We start from the raw sequence: 16,060 nt of genomic DNA, 5'->3' as shown, positions 1-16,060 counted from the left end.
GAAAGTGGCCTGGGTTTGAGTTCTCTGTTTTCTTTTGAATCTCTGGGAAGGGGCAGGAAGTGACACGGCCACAGGAAACAGCCTCCAACAACAGGAAGTCAAACAGGAAGAGCTCGGCCGATTCCTCTATGACACACACACACACTGACCTCAGTGGTTGCTTCAGCGACTCAAACATCTTACAGGCATTCACCAAATCCTCTGGAGACAGCAGCTAGGAGAGGACGAGAAAGAAGGAGAGAGAAGGAGAGAGGAGGAGAGGACGAGAGAGGAGGAGAGAGGAGGAGAGGATGAGAGAGGAGAGAGGAGGAGAGGAGGAGAGAGGAGGAGAGGATGAGAGAGAAGGAGAGAGGAGGAGAGGACGAGAGAGGAGTAGAGAAGGAGAAAGGAGGAAAGGACAAGAGAGAAGGAGAGAGGAGGAGAGGACGAGAGAGGAGAGGAGTAGAGGATGAGAAAGAAGGAGAGAGGAGGAGAGAGGAGTAGAGAGGAGTAGAGAGAAGGAGAGAGGAGTAGAGAGAATGAGAGAGGAGGAGAGGATGAGAGAGGAGTAGAGGAGAGGAGTAGAGAGAAGGAGAGAGGAGAGGACGAGAAAGAAGGGGGAAAAGGGGAGAGAGGAGGAGAAAAAGAGAGAAGGAGGAGAGAGAAGGAGAGAGGACGAGAGAGGAGAGAGGAGTAGAGAGAAGCGGGAAAAGAGGGGAGAGAATAATAAATATAGGGAGGTATTGTTTATAAAAAAGTAACACTGAACAAAAATATAAAAACGCAACAATTTAAAAGATTTTACTGAGCTACAGTTAGGAATTAACTAAATTAATTAGTCCCTAATCTATGGATTTCACACGACTGGGAATACAAATACGCATCCGTCAAAGATACCTTCAATTATTTTTAAAGGTAGGGGAGTGGATCAGAAACACAGTCAGTATCTGGTGTGACCACCATTTGCCTCATGCAGCGCAACACATCTCCTTCACATAGAGTTGATCAGGCTGTTGATTGTGGTCTGTGGAATGTTGTCCCACTCCTCTTCAATGACTGTGCGAAGTTGCTGGATATTTTGGTGGGAACTGGAACACATTGTCGTACACGTCGATCCAGAGCATCCCAAACATGCTCAATGGGTGACATGTCTGGTGAGTATGCAGGCCATGGAAGAACTGGGACGTTTTCAGCTTCCAGGAATTGTGTTCAGATCCTTGTGACATGGGGACGTGCATTATCATGCTGAAACATGAGGTGATGGAGGAGGATCAATGGCACGACAATGAGCCTCGGGATCTCGTCACGGCATCACTGTGCATTCAAATTTGCCATTGGTAAAAATGCAATTGTGTTCGTTGTCCATAGTTTATGCCTGCCCAAACCATAACCCCACCATGGGGCACACACTGTCTGACAGCATGTTCCAGTTCCCGCCAATATCCCAGGAACAGTTGAAACCGGAATTCATCCGTGAAGAGCACACTTGCCAGTGGCCATCGATGGTGAGCATTTTCCCACTGAAGTTGGTTGAGACACCAAACTGCAGTCAGGTCAAGACCCCGGCGAGGACGACGAGTACGCAGATGAGCTTCCCTGAAATGGTTTCGGACAGTTTGTGCAGAAATTCTTCAGTTGTGAAAACCCACAGTTTCATCAGTTGTCTGGGTGGCTGGTCTCAGACCATCCCACAGTTTCATCAGCTGTCTGGGTGGCTGGTCTCAGACAATACCCCCAATGGGCGAAGAAGCCGGATGTGGAGGTCAATTCGCTCTGGTGGACATTCCTGCAGTCAGCATGCCAATTGCACACTCCCTCAACGTGAGACATCTGTGGCATTGTGTTGTGTGACAAAACTACACGTTTTAGAGAGGCCTTTTATTGTTCTCATCCAGGGCCTAAAATGGACACCACAACCTGCCAAAATGCAGGCAGATTTTGGCATTGGCGTCTATTTCAGCAGCCACGTTGGCAGGTGGTCAGGGCTCTACAGTGTGAGCATTTCATTCGCATTTGTGAATAAAAAGTCAAGTACGATCACATTTATAGTAAAATAAATGCTGCAGTAGCTGTTTTCAAAGTATTTCGGCCATTTTGTTTCATAGCTGGTAAATGAATCAAAAGAACTATGAATCCTATACAACCAATCCCACCTCGCGCTGCAACACTGCCTGGCTGGGGGCTGTTCGCACGTGGAAGTACTGAGTGAGTGAAATAGTCATTCGTAGAAGCGTTGCGCACAAGCATAAAAGTTGGCTTAAATGTACTTGAAAGGAAAGTAGTGAAGTGAAGTGAGACTTTGTGTCGTTGTATTTTTTTGGCTAAATACATTGTTTTGTTCAAGCTAGGTTGTTTTTCTATATTTGAGTTGCTAGGAAAGAGAAGGTAACGCTTGTACGTGTCAGAATCAATCTCACAAACATGACGCGTTACCACGGTAACCCCTTAAAGGGGCAGGTGAACATTTGTCTCATCTTTGATATTTTTGGGTAAAAGACTCCGGGCACAAACAATTAAATTAAAGAATTTACCAATATACCAAAGCACTTCTTCCTAGTAATACATTTATTGTTTTAGAAACATTACAAAGCATGCTCATAGTTATTATTATTTATTTTTTTGTAATTTTAGCTGTGAAAAAAATATTAGGGCTGGTGAAAAAAATCTGAGTGGCTGGTAGATTTTTTATTTACTAGTGGACCCAAAAATAATTGTTATAGCCAGTCCCCAGCACAAGGTGCACCTGTGTAATGATCATGCTGTTTAATCACCTTCTTGATATATATGCCACAAATGTCAGGGGAAAGGATTATGATGGCAAAGGAGAAATGCTCACTAACAGGAATGTAAAAACACATTTAGTGGTGTAAAAACATTTGCGAGAAATTAGCTTTTTTTGAGTGTATGGAACATTTCTGGTATCTTTAATTTCATGAAACACGGGAACAGCACTTAAGATGCTGCGTTTTATATGTTTGTAAACTATAACTAGTAGGAAAACCTTTTGTTATGATCGTGATGCAGTAGAACTTTAGAGAAGGAAAAAGAAACGCACATCTATTTAGGTGCTGGCTAGCGGAGTAGAAAACTAGAAAATAAAGGACAGCCACACACTCTAGGAGCTCAGATGCAAAAATTGAATATCCAACGTTTCGACAGCCAGGCTGTCTTCATCAGGGTCACAAACACTGCGGGATCACTCGTTTATGTAGTGTCAAAAGACACAGGTGTCTGTAATCATGGCCAAGAGTGGCCTAATATCATTGGTTAATTATCAAATATTAAAATGGCATACAAAGAACAGCATACAAACAACAAATGGATAGCATACGATCATAGATTCATTTGACTACACAAGCTTACAAACAATTACAAGTCACAATAATCACCAGAATGTCTTCAGATCAGAGTCTAAGTTGAGACCGAAGGGAGCAAGGGTCTTTAAATTAAAGATCCAGGCAGCCTCTCGTTTTAACAATAAATTATCAAGGTCACCCCCTCTCCTAGGGAGGGTGACATGTTCGATAACAAGCTTACACACAATTACAATCTGTAAAGAAAAACAACGATAGATAACTGAGTTCTTTAAAAAATAAACATGTTTAGCTCTGCTGGCGGTAGGAGCACTTGATTCAGCTGCACCAGGAAGGCAACGTGCTCCTCATATTGAACCGTTTAACGTGTCTGAAGGTAGAACTCCGCCTACCCAGCAGGCCCAGAGAACCAATCAGGTGCACCTATAGTCCTACCGCTGGCCAATCAGCTCAGGTCACCCGTGTCTGAAGGTGGAACTCCACCTACCCAGCAGGCCCATAGAACCAATCGAGTGCACCTATAGTCCTACCGCTGGCCAATCAGCTCAGGTCACCATGTCTGAACATGGTTTCTTCACGCCATAGACTGTAAAAAGACACCTCGAACGCACAGCAAAGTTTAAAGATGCCTTTAAAGATGCGCGTGTGTATGTATGTATATGTGTGTATATATGTATGTGTGTGTGTATGCGTGTCCTCAGCTCACCTCCATTCCCCTAGCTCTGTTGACCAGACAGTACACTTCTGTCAGTGCCATCATCCCACCACGCTCCTACAGGAACAGAGAGAAAGAGATACATATTTAACCTAACAACACCAGGCCAAACCTACACTGGAGTTGATTACCAAGAAAACAGTGAATGTTCCGGAGTGGACGAGATACAGTTTTGCCTTAAATCTACTTGAAAATGTACGGCAAGAAATGGCTGTCTAGCAATGATCAACAACCAACTGGAGCTTGAAGAATTTAGAAGAAAAGAAAGAACGGACAAACACTACAATCACTCACAGCTCTTAGAGACTGACCCGGGAAAGACTCCCGGCTCTTAGAGAGACTGACCCAGAAAAGACTCCCGGCTATTAGAGACTGACCCGGGAAAGACCTCCGGCTCTTAGAGAGACTGACCCAGAAAGACTCCCGGCTCTTAGAGAGACTGACCCAGAAAAGACTCCCGGCTATTAGAGACTGACCCGGGAAAGACCTCCGGCTCTTAGAGAGACTGACCCAGAAAGACTCCCAGCTCTTAGAGAGACTGACCCAGAAAGACCTCCGGCTCTTAGAGAGACTGACCCAGAAAGACTCCCAGCTCTTAGAGAGACTGACCCGGGAAAGACTCCCAGCTCTTAGAGACTGACCCGGGAAAGACCTCCGGCTCTTAGAGAGACTGACCCAGAAAGACTCCCAGCTCTTAGAGAGACTGACCCAGAAAGACTCCCAGCTCTTAGAGAGACTGACCCAGAAAGACTCCCAGCTCTTAGAGAGACTGACCCAGAAAGACTCCCAGCTCTTAGAGAGACTGACCCAGAAAGACTCCCAGCTCTTAGAGAGACTGACCCAGAAAGACTCCCAGCTCTTAGAGAGACTGACCCAGAAAGACTCACAGCTCTTAGAGACTGACCCGGGAAAGACTCACAGCTCTTAGAGACTGACCCAGAAAGACCCCCAGCTGTAATCGCTGCCAATGGTGATTCTAACATGTATTGACTCGGGGACGTGTGAATACCTATGTAAATGAGATAGTATGTAGATAATAAGGACTATGAATACCTTCCGAAGGCACTGTGAAGTTAGCGCAAATGCTAGTTAGCATTGGCTTGAAAAACCACCTCCATCTTCCTTCATACTGGACACAGAAACATTAAAGATGGAGTTCATCTGACTATGAGGCAGTAGATAAAAAGGGCCTCGTTGCCAAAATCCCAAAGTATCCCTTTATAGCATGTCGTGTTTGTAAAATACTGGAGCCTGCTCGATCTGGAACACTGATATATACAGTGGGGCAAAAAAGTATTTAGTCAGCCACCAATTGTGCAAGTTCTCCCACTTAAAAAGATGAGAGGCCTGTAATTTTCATCATAGGTACACTTCAACTATGACAGACAAAATGAGAAGAAAAAAAATCCAGAAAATCACATTGTAGGATTTTTTATGAATTTATTTGCAAATTATGGTGGAAAATAAGTATTTGGTCACCTACAAACAAGCAAGATTTCTGCCTCTCACAGACCTGTAACTTCTTCTTTAAGAGGCTCCTCTGTCTTCCACTCGTTACCTGTATTAATGGCACCTGTTTGAACTTGTCATCAGTATAAAAGACACCTGTCCACAACCTCAAACAGTCACACTCCACACTCCACTATGGCCAAGACCAAAGAGCTGTCAAAGGACACCAGAAACAAAATTGTAGACCTGCACCAGGCTGGGAAGACTGAATCTGCAATAGGTAAGCAGCTTGGTTTGAAGAAATCAACTGTGGGAGCAATTATTAGGAAATGGAAGACATACAAGACCACTGATAATCTCCCTCGATCTGGGGCTCCACGCAAGATCTCAACCCGTGGGGTCAAAATTATCACAAGAACGGTGAGCAAAAATCCCAGAACCACACGGGGGGACCTAGTGAATGACCTGCAGAGAGCTGGGACCAAAGTAACAAAGCCTACCAGACGTGTCCCCCTGCTTAAGCCAGTACATGTCCAGGCCCGTCTGAAGTTTGCTAGAGAGCATTTGGATGATCCAGAAGAAGATTGGGAGAATGTCATATGGTCAGATGAAACCAAAATATAACTTTTTGGTAAAAACTCAACTCGTCATATTTGGAGGACAAAGAATGCTGAGTTGCATCCAAAGAACACCATACCTACTGTGAAGCATGGAGGTGGAAACATCATGCTTTGGGGCTGTTTTTCTGCAAAGGGACCAGGACGACTGATCCGTGTAAAGGAAAGAATGAATGGGGCCATGTATCGTGAGATTTTGAGTGAAAACCTCCTTCCATCAGCAAGGGCATTGAAGATGAAACATGGCTGGGTCTTTCAGCATGACAATGATCCCAAACACACCGCCCGGGCAAAGAAGGAGTGGCTTCGTAAGAAGCATTTCAAGGTCCTGGAGTGGCCTAGCCAGTCTCCAGATCTCAACCCCATAGAAAATCTTTGGAGGGAGTTGAAAGTCCGTGTTGCCCAGCAACAGCCCCAAAACATCACTGCTCTAGAGGAGATCTGCATGGAGGAATGTCTGTCATAGTTGAAGTGTACCTATGATGAAAATGACAGGCCTCTCTCATATTTTTAAGTGGGAGATCTTGCACAATTGGTGGCTGACTAAATACTTTTTTTGCCCCACTGTGTGTGTATATATATATATATATATATATATATATATATATATATATATATATAGTACCCTGCCACCACGGAGTATATATATTTATTTATATATTTGCCCCACTGTATCCTAGCTAACCAAGTGATCTCATGTGTTTGAACAAACTCCAGAGAGAAGAGAGAAACGTGACGTCCAGGGTGACGTAGTTCCCGGTCGTTCTCGAACCCGCAGACTACAGGATGCTGCAAAACCACTGTCACACACTGTACTTTAAGATCACATACCTCTAGTGGTGCCAGCAGAATGTCTCCCAGCTGCTTGGCCAGCTGTAGGTGGTAGTGGGTACCTGAGCCGTGCGTCTCCCTGGTAACGGGGTTGGCTATACCCATACTGAGCAGGTAGGATTTGAACCGGATAGTCTGGTGTAGAGAGAGAGAGAAGCAGAGAGAGAGAGAGAGAGAGAGAGAAGCAGAGAGAGAGAGAGAAGCAGAGAGAGAGAGAGAGAGAGAGAGCGAGAGAGAGAAGCAGAGAGCGAGAGAGAGAAGCAGAGAGAGAGAGAGAGAAGCAGAGAGAGAGAGAGAGAGAAGCAGAGAGAGAGAGAGAGAGAAGCAGAGAGAGAGAAGCAGAGAGAGAGAGAGAGAGAGAGAAAAGCAGAGAGAGAGAGAGAGAGAGAGAGAGAGAGAAAAGCAGAGAGAGAGAGAGAGAGAGAGAGAGAGAGAAAAGCAGAGAGAGAGAGAGAGAGAGAGAGAGAGAGAGAGAGAGAGAGAGAGAGAGAGAGAGAGAGAGAGAGAGAGAGAGAGAGAGAGAGAACAATAGAGGTATTAAGATGTACAGTGTGTGTGTTTTTTTGGTTGTGAGACCGAAAGTCCTCACAAGGATGATACAAAATCAAATAAAAAATAAATTGGGGGAAGTGGGGACAAGTCACCCCACAAGGAAAGGGGCTATATTAGGCTTAGGGGCCAGGGTTATAATTAGGGGCCAGGGTTATAATTAGGGGTCAGGGTTATAATTAGGGGTCAGGGTTAGGCATTAGGGTTAAGGAAAATAGGATTTTGAATGGGAATCAATTGGTTGGTCCCTACAAGGATAGCAAACCAAACGTGCGTGTGTGTGTGTGTGTGTACACGCACACCCTAACCGGATGGTCTGGTAGAGAAAACAGACAGAGCGACATTAGACCCAGACAGAGAACTGATTAATTCATTAGTAGACCAGACGTTCTGCCTCAAATCAACATCCCATTGAGGGTATTTGGTAAACAAACAAGTCAACATTCCATTGAGGGTATTTGGTAAACAAACAAAGACAGTCTTTGCCAACTGAATGTCTGGTTACTGGCAGTTCTGTCTTAGTGGACAGGCTACTGTGAAATTATATCATGACGGAGTGTGTGTGTGTGTGTGTGTGTGTGTGTGTAACACCAGCCAAATCCATGGTAGGTAAATCTGTCATGTTCGGAGGACAAGCACACACACAGGTGTCCCTTCAACTGCCTGTCTGCAATTCTCTGCCCCTCTCTACCTCACAGTCAGCACACAATGTCTCATACGTGGATGTGTGTGTGTGTTGGTTCTTCTATCCTCGTGTAGGATTTAAAATCCCTAACAAAGTCCCCACAGCGATGTCGTAAAACAAGGAAAATCCTCCCTCGAGGGGACATTTCCTGCGTCCCCATGAGGACAAAGGCTATTCTTAAGTGTCGGGGTTACGGTTACAATTAGGGTTTGGGTAAGGGGCTAGTCAATAGGTAACACAAGACATGAACATAACAATAATGAGGCTATATACAGGGGGTACCGGTACCGAGTCAATGTGCGGGGGGGTACAGGTTAATCGAGGTCATTTGTACAGTGATTATACATAGATATTAAACAGTGAGTAGCAGCAGTATGAAAACAAGGGGGGGGGGGGGGGGGGGTAGTCAATGTAAATAGGGTTACGGAAAATTGGATTTATGGAAATGTATTTTAGGTCTCCCCGAGGATAGAAGAACATAACGGGTTTGTGTGTGTGTGTGTGTGTGTGTGTGTGTGTGTGTGTGTGTGTGTGTGTGAGCAGAGTAGAGCAGCTGGAAATCCAGCTCCACTCAAATCAAATCAAATCAAATTTTATTTGTCACATACACATGGTTAGCAGATGTTAATGCGAGTGTAGCGAAATGCTTGTGCTTCTAGTTCCGACAATGCAGTAATAACAAGTAATCTAACTAACAATTCCAAAACTACTGTCTTGTACACAGTGTAAGGGGATAAAGAATATGTACATAAGGATATATGAATGAGTGATGGTACAGAGCAGCATAGGCAAGATACAGTAGATGGTATCGGGTACAGTATGTACAAATGAGATGAGTATGTAAACAAAGTGGCATAGTATAGTATAAAGTGGCTAGTGATACATGTATTACATAAGGATACAGTCGATGATATAGAGTACAGTATATACGTATGCATATGAGATGAATAATGTAGGGTAAGTAACATTTATATAAGGTAGCATTGTTTAAAGTGGCTAGTGATATATTTACATCATTTCCCATCAATTCCCATTATTAAAGTGGCTGGAGTTGAGTCAGTGTCAGTGTGTTGGCAGCAGCCACTCAGTGTTAGTGGTGGCTGTTTAACAGTCTGATGGCCTTGAGATAGAAGCTGTTTTTCAGTCTCTCGGTCCCAGCTTTGATGCACCTGTACTGACCTCGCCTTCTGGATGATAGCGGGGTGAACAGGCAGTGGCTCGGGTGGTTGATGTCCTTGATGATCTTTATGGCCTTCCTGTGACATCGGGTGGTGTAGGTGTCCTGGAGGGCAGGTAGTTTGCCCCCGGTGATGCGTTGTGCAGACCTCACTACCCTCTGGAGAGCCTTACGGTTGAGGGCGGTGCAGTTGCCATACCAGGCGGTGATACAGCCCGCCAGGATGCTCTCGATTGTGCATCTGTAGAAGTTTGTGAGTGCTTTTGGTGACAAGCCGAATTTCTTCAGCCTCCTGAGGTTGAAGAGGCGCTGCTGCGCCTTCTTCACGATGCTGTCTGTGTGAGTGGACCAATTCAGTTTGTCTGTGATGTGTATGCCGAGGAACTTAAAACTTGCTACCCTCTCCACTACTGTTCCATCGATGTGGATAGGGGGGTGTTCCCTCTGCTGTTTCCTGAAGTCCACAATCATCTCCTTAGTTTTGTTGACGTTAAGTGTGAGGTTGTTTTCCTGACACCACACTCCGAGGGCCCTCACCTCCTCCCTGTAGGCCGTCTCATCGTTGTTGGTAATCAAGCCTACCACTGTTGTGTCGTCCGCAAACTTGATGATTGAGTTGGAGGCGTGCGTGGCCACGCAGTCGTGGGTGAACAGGGAGTACAGGAGAGGGCTCAGAACGCAACCTTGTGGGGCCCCAGTGTTGAGGATCAGCGGGGAGGAGATGTTGTTGCCTACCCTCACCACCTGGGGGCGGCCCGTCAGGAAGTCCAGTACCCAGTTGCACAGGGCGGGGTCGAGACCCAGGGTCTCGAGCTTGATGACGAGCTTGGAGGGTACTATGGTGTTGAATGCCGAGCTGTAGTCGATGAACAGCATTCTCACATAGGTATTCCTCTTGTCCAGATGGGTTAGGGCAGTGTGCAGTGTGGTTGAGATTGCATCGTCTGTGGACCTATTTGGGCGGTAAGCAAATTGGAGTGGGTCTAGGGTGTCAGGTAGGGTGGAGGTGATATGGTCCTTGACTAGTCTCTCAAAGCACTTCATGATGACGGATGTGAGTGCTACGGGGCGGTAGTCATTTAGCTCAGTTACCTTAGCTTTCTTGGGAACAGGAACAATGGTGGCCCTCTTGAAGCATGTGGGAACAGCAGACTGGTATAGGGATTGATTGAATATGTCCGTAAACACACCGGCCAGCTGGTCTGCGCATGCTCTGAGGGCGCGGCTGGGGATGCCATCTGGGCCTGCAGCCTTGCGAGGGTTAACACGTTTAAATGTCTTACTCACCTCGGCTGCAGTGAAGGAGAGACCGCATGTTTTCGTTGCAGGCCGTGTCAGTGGCACTGTATTGTGGTGTGTGTACAGCCAGCTAAATCCTTGTCAACAACCAGAAAGCCCATTAACTTTCAGAGTATTAACTTTCAGAGTATTAGAGTACAAGCAGATCACATGGGATATCCGTGTGTGTGTGTGTGTGTGTGTTTGTGTGTGTGTGTGTGGGCATCTAAGTGTGTGTGTGTGTGTGTGTGTGGGCATCTAAGTGTGTGTGTGTGTTTGAGCCCCTATATTGTTCCCAGCCCAGTGGTTCCCAAACTGTGGGGCGCGTGGAGGGGTCGGCACGGAGACGCAACTCAATTATTACATCATCTACCACAATATAATAGGCTGGATTCTCACAATTTAAAAACTGGTCTTCAATAATCTACAACAGTAATGGGTCTACACTAGTCTTCAATAATCTACAACAGTAATGGCCCACCCTAGTCTTCAATAATCTACAACAGTAATGGGTCTACACTAGTCTTCAAAAATCTACAACAGTAATGGGTCCACCCTAGTCTTCAATAATCTACAACAGTAATGGGTCCACCCTAGTCTTCAATAATCTACAACAGTAATGGCCCACCCTAGTCTTCAATAATCTACAACAGTAATGGGTCTACACTAGTCTTCAAAAATCTACAACAGTAATGGGTCCACCCTAGTCTTCAATAATCTACAACAGTAATGGGTCCACCCTAGTCTTCAATAATCTACAACAGTAATGGGTCCACCCTAGTCTTCAATAATCTACAACAGTAATGGGTCCACCCTAGTCTTCAATAATCTACAACAGTAATGGGTCCACCCTAGTCTTCAATAATCTACAACAGTAATGGGTCTACACTAGTCTTCAAAAATCTACAACAGTAATGGGTCCATCCTAGTCTTCAATAATCTACAACAGTAATGGTCCACCCTAGTCTTCAATAATCTACAACAGTAATGGCCCACCCTAGTCTTCAATAATCTTCAACAGTAACGGCCCACCCTAGTCTTCAATAATCTACAACAGTAATGGCCCACCCTAGTCTTTAATAATCTACAACAGTAACGGCCCACACTAGTCTTCAATAATCTTCAACAGTAACGGCCCACCCTAGTCTTCAATAATCTTCAACAGTAACGGCCCACCCTAGTCTTCAATAATCTACAACAGTAATGGGTCCACCCTAGTCTTCAATAATCTACAACAGTAATGGCCCACCCTAGTCTTCATTGATAGGGAAGCATGTGCCATGTCACAGCAGTAGGCTGGTTAATATCTCCTTCATGTTCTCTTTTCGAGAACCAGGCGGTGGCGTCAGGGAGGGCAACCAGGCGGTGGCGTCAGGGAGGGCAACCAGGCGGTGGCGTCAGGGAGGGCAACCAGGCGGTGGCGTCAGGGAGGGCAACCAGGCGGTGGCGTCAGGGAGGGAAACCAGGGGGTGGCGTCAGGGAGGGAAACCAGGGGGTGGCGTCAGGGAGGGAAACCAGGCGGTGGCGTCAGGGAGGGAAACCAGGCGGTGGCGTCAGGGAGGGAAACCAGGCGGTGGCGTCAGGGAGGGAAACCAGGCGGTGGCGTCAGGGAGGGAAACCAGGCGGTGGCGTCAGGGAGGGAAACCAGGCGGTGGCGTCGGGGAGGGAAACCAGGGGGTGGCGTCAGGGAGGGAAACCAGGGGGTGGCGTCAGGGAGGGAAACCAGGGGGTGGCGTCAGGGAGGGAAACCAGGGGGTGGCGTCAGGGAGGGAAACCAGGGGGTGGCGTCAGGGAGGGAAACCAGGCGGCGGCGTCAGGGAGGGAAACCAGGGGGTGGCGTCAGGGAGGGAAACCAGGCGGCGGCGTCAGGGAGGGAAACCAGGCGGCGGCGTCAGGGAGGGAAACCAGGCGGCGGCGTCAGGGAGGGAAACCAGGGGGTGGCGTCAGGGAGGGAAACCAGGGGGTGGCGTCAGGGAGGGAAACCAGGTCGCCGTGTTAGTAGTTACTGTTTCTTCATGAGCAAAAGGCTAATTTATTAACTACATTCGAATAATTTGTGTTATTCTTATATAACAAATAGCAGCAATTCATTTAACTGAGGGAGGCAAGGGGGCACAGGATGTTCCCACATGATGAAAGGGGTGCCTGAGTGAAAAGTTTGGGAACCACTGACCTAACTGAGCGGATACAGAGATCATAACCCTGTAGTCTAGGGACTTAACGCGTTCCTAATTTACTTACTACTACCGCACTAGTATGGCTGACCCTGTAAAACAACACATTGCACTGCACCTCCCATTGGGACCCTATTCAAACTAGTGCACTACATTGGGACCCTATTCCCCCTGGCCAAACTAGTACACTACATTGGGACCCTATTCCCCTGGTCAAACTAGTGCACTACATTGGGACCCTATTCCCCCTGGTCAAACTAGTACACTACATTGGGACCCTATTCCCCCTGGTCAAACTAGTGCACTACATTGGGACCCTATTCCCCCTGGTCAAACTAGTACACTACATTGGGACCCTATTCCCCCTGGTCAAACTAGTACACTACATTGGGACCCTATTCCCCCTGGTCAAACTAGTACACTACATTGGGACCCTATTCCCCCTGGTCAAACTAGTGCACTACATTGGGACCCTATTCCCCCTGGTCAAACTAGTGCACTACATTGGGACCCTATTCCCCCTGGCCAAAATCTAGTGCACTACATTGGGACCCTATTCCCCCTGGCCAAACTAGTGCACTACATTGGGACCCTATTCCCCCTGGTCAAACTAGTACACTACATTGGGACCCTATTCCCCCTGGTCAAACTAGTGCACTACATTGGGACCCTATTCCCCCTGGTCAAACTACTGCACTACATTGGAATTTGTGTTCCATTTGGGACACAGCCCTAGAAAAACTCCCTGATGGTGATGATGAAGAGCAGACCGACCTCATCCTCTGTGATGTCTCCCTGCTTGTCTTTGATTTTGTTGGCGATGGACCTGGACAGCTCCACCATCTCCTTCGCCTAACGAGAGAGAGAGAGAGAGAGAGGAGACACAGTTTTTATTGTGAGTGATTATGTGTGTAATATTTCAAAATGTATTCGTCATAAATGGAAAATGAACGTTAACACTTAAGACCAGGGTCGACCCGGCGCTAGAGGCCTGCACATGCTAGTTCATACATATATAAAACTATCTTACCTTCACCATCAGCTTACTGAGGTCCTCAAAGGCCTGAGGGGGAATATGAGAGAGAGAGAGACAGAGAGAGCCAGAGAGAGAGCCAGAGAGAGAGACAGAGAGAGACAGAGAGAGAGACAGAGAGAGCGAGAGAGAGCGAGAGAGAGCGAGAGAGAGCGAGAGACAGAGAGAGAGAGAGAGAGAGAGACAGAGAGAGAGAGAGAGAGAGAGAGAGAGAGCGAGAGAGCCAGAGCCAGAGAGAGAGCCAGAGAGAGAACCAGAGAGAGAGACAGAGAGAGACAGAGAGAGAGAGACAGAGAGAGAGACAGAGAGAGAGAGAGACAGAGAGAGAGACAGAGAGCGAGAGAGAGCGAGCGAGAGACAGAGAGAGAGAGAGAGAGACAGAGAGAGAGACAGAGAGAGAGACAGAGAGACAGAAAAAGAGACAGCGAGAGAGAGAAAGCGAGAGACAGAGAGAGAGAGAGACAGAAAAAGAGAAAGAGAGAGAGAGAGAGAGAGAGAGAGACAGAAAAAGAGAAAGAGAGAGAGAGACAGAAAAAGAGAAAGAGAGAGACAGAGAGAGAGAGAGAGACAGAAAAAGAGAAAGAGAGAGAGAGAGAGAGACAGAAAAAGAGAAAGAGAGAGACAGAAAAAGAGAAAGAGAGAGAGAGAGACAGAGAGACAGAAAAAGAGAGAGACAGAAAAAGAGAAAGAGAGAGAGAGAAAGAATCAACAATTGAGGTAAGCATTAGAGTAGTACATTAACAGATTAAGCAAACCCCTTTTTCCACATGTTGTTACATTAAAGCCTTATTCTAAAATGGATTTAAATTGGGCAGTTTCAGCCCTCAAACTACACACAATCCCACATAATGACAAAGTAAAAAACAGGTTATAAAATGTTGATCATTTAAATATTGAAATATCACATTTACATAAGATTTCCTCAGTAATTTGTTGAATCACCGTTGGCAGGGATTACAGCCTCGAGTCTTCTTGTGTATGACGCTACAAGCTTGGCACACCTTTATTTGGGGAGTTTCTCCCATTCTTCTCTGCAGATCCTCTCAAGCTCTGTCAGGTTGGATGGGGAGTGTCACTGCACAGCTATTTTCAGGTCTCTCCAGAGATGTTTGTAGTCTGTAGAGATGTTCGATCGGGGTCAAATCCGGCAAAGTCTGGGCTCTGGTTGGGCCACTCAAGGACATTCAGAGACTTGTCCCGAAGCCACTCCTGTGTTGTCTTGGCTGTGTGCTTAGGGTTGTTGTCCTGTTGGAAGGTGAACCTTCGTCCCCAGTCTGAGGTCCTGAGCGCTCTGGAACAGGTTTCATCAAGGATCTCTCTGTACTTTGCTCTGTTTATCTTTCCCTCGATCCTGACTAGTCTCCCAGTCCCTGCTGCTGAAATACATCCCCACAGCATGATGCTGCCACCACCATGCTTCACCGTAGGGATGGTGCCAGGCTTCCTCCAGACATGACGTTTGGCATTCAGGCTAAAGAGTTTAATCTTGGTTTCTTCAGAGCAGGTGCCTTTTTGCAAACTCCAAGCGGGCTGTCATGTGCCTTTTACAGAGGAGTGACTTCCGTCTGGCCTCTCTACCATAAAGGCCTGATTGGTGGAGTACTGCAGAGATGGTTGTCCTTCTGGAAGGTTCTCCCATCTCCACAGAGGAACTCTGGAGCTCTGACAGAGTGACCATCAGGTTCTTGTTCACCTCCCTGACCAAGGCCCTTCTCCCCCGATTGCTCAGTTTGGCCGGGTGGCCAGCTTTAGGAAGAGTCTTGGCGGTTCCAAACTTCTTCCAATTGCAAAAATGTATAAAAACCCGTTTTCACTCTGTCATTATGGGGTATTGTGATGTCATTATGGGGTATTGTGATGTCATTATGGGGTATTGTGATGTCATTATAGAGGTATTGTGATGTCATTATGGGGTATTGTGATGTCATTATGGGGTATTGTGATGTCATAATGGGGTATTGTGATGTCATTATGGGGTATTGTGATGTCATTATGGGGTATTGTGATGTCATTATGGGGTATTGTGTGTAGACTGATGTGGAAAAACATTTATTAAATCCATTGTCGAATAAGGCTGTAACGTAACAACGTGGAAAAAGCCAAGGGGTCTGAATACTTTCCGAATGCACTGTATCCTATTTTAAAAGCCATTCCAGTATCCCCCCTCCTCTGTAGCTGCCTTCAACCTCATGTTGGACTCCACCTTCTTACCAAATCAAACACGGAAACAGTTTTTATTTCTATGTTTTTATTTCTATG

The 16,060-nt window shown here is 46.4% G+C and overlaps 1 protein-coding gene across 1 annotated transcript in view; it reads right to left on the bottom strand.

Moving 5' to 3' along the window:
- Positions 1-16,060, bottom strand: part of vps36 (vacuolar protein sorting 36 homolog) — a 41,972-nt gene that overhangs the window by 16,309 nt on the left and 9,603 nt on the right. The window contains exons 7-11 of the mRNA XM_036967253.1: positions 13,799-13,831; positions 13,543-13,620; positions 6,906-7,040; positions 4,000-4,065; positions 150-214 (exon numbers count right to left, since the gene is read on the bottom strand). Of these exons, the coding sequence (XP_036823148.1) occupies positions 150-214; positions 4,000-4,065; positions 6,906-7,040; positions 13,543-13,620; positions 13,799-13,831 (377 nt within the window). The remainder of the gene's footprint in view (positions 1-149; positions 215-3,999; positions 4,066-6,905; positions 7,041-13,542; positions 13,621-13,798; positions 13,832-16,060) is intronic.

The sequence above is a fragment of the Oncorhynchus mykiss genome, chromosome Y (assembly GCF_013265735.2).
Source record: "Oncorhynchus mykiss isolate Arlee chromosome Y, USDA_OmykA_1.1, whole genome shotgun sequence".
Classification (NCBI taxonomy): domain Eukaryota; kingdom Metazoa; phylum Chordata; class Actinopteri; order Salmoniformes; family Salmonidae; genus Oncorhynchus; species Oncorhynchus mykiss.
Note: the sequence above shows the minus strand (reverse complement) of the source record. Positions and strands in the feature narration are given on the sequence as shown.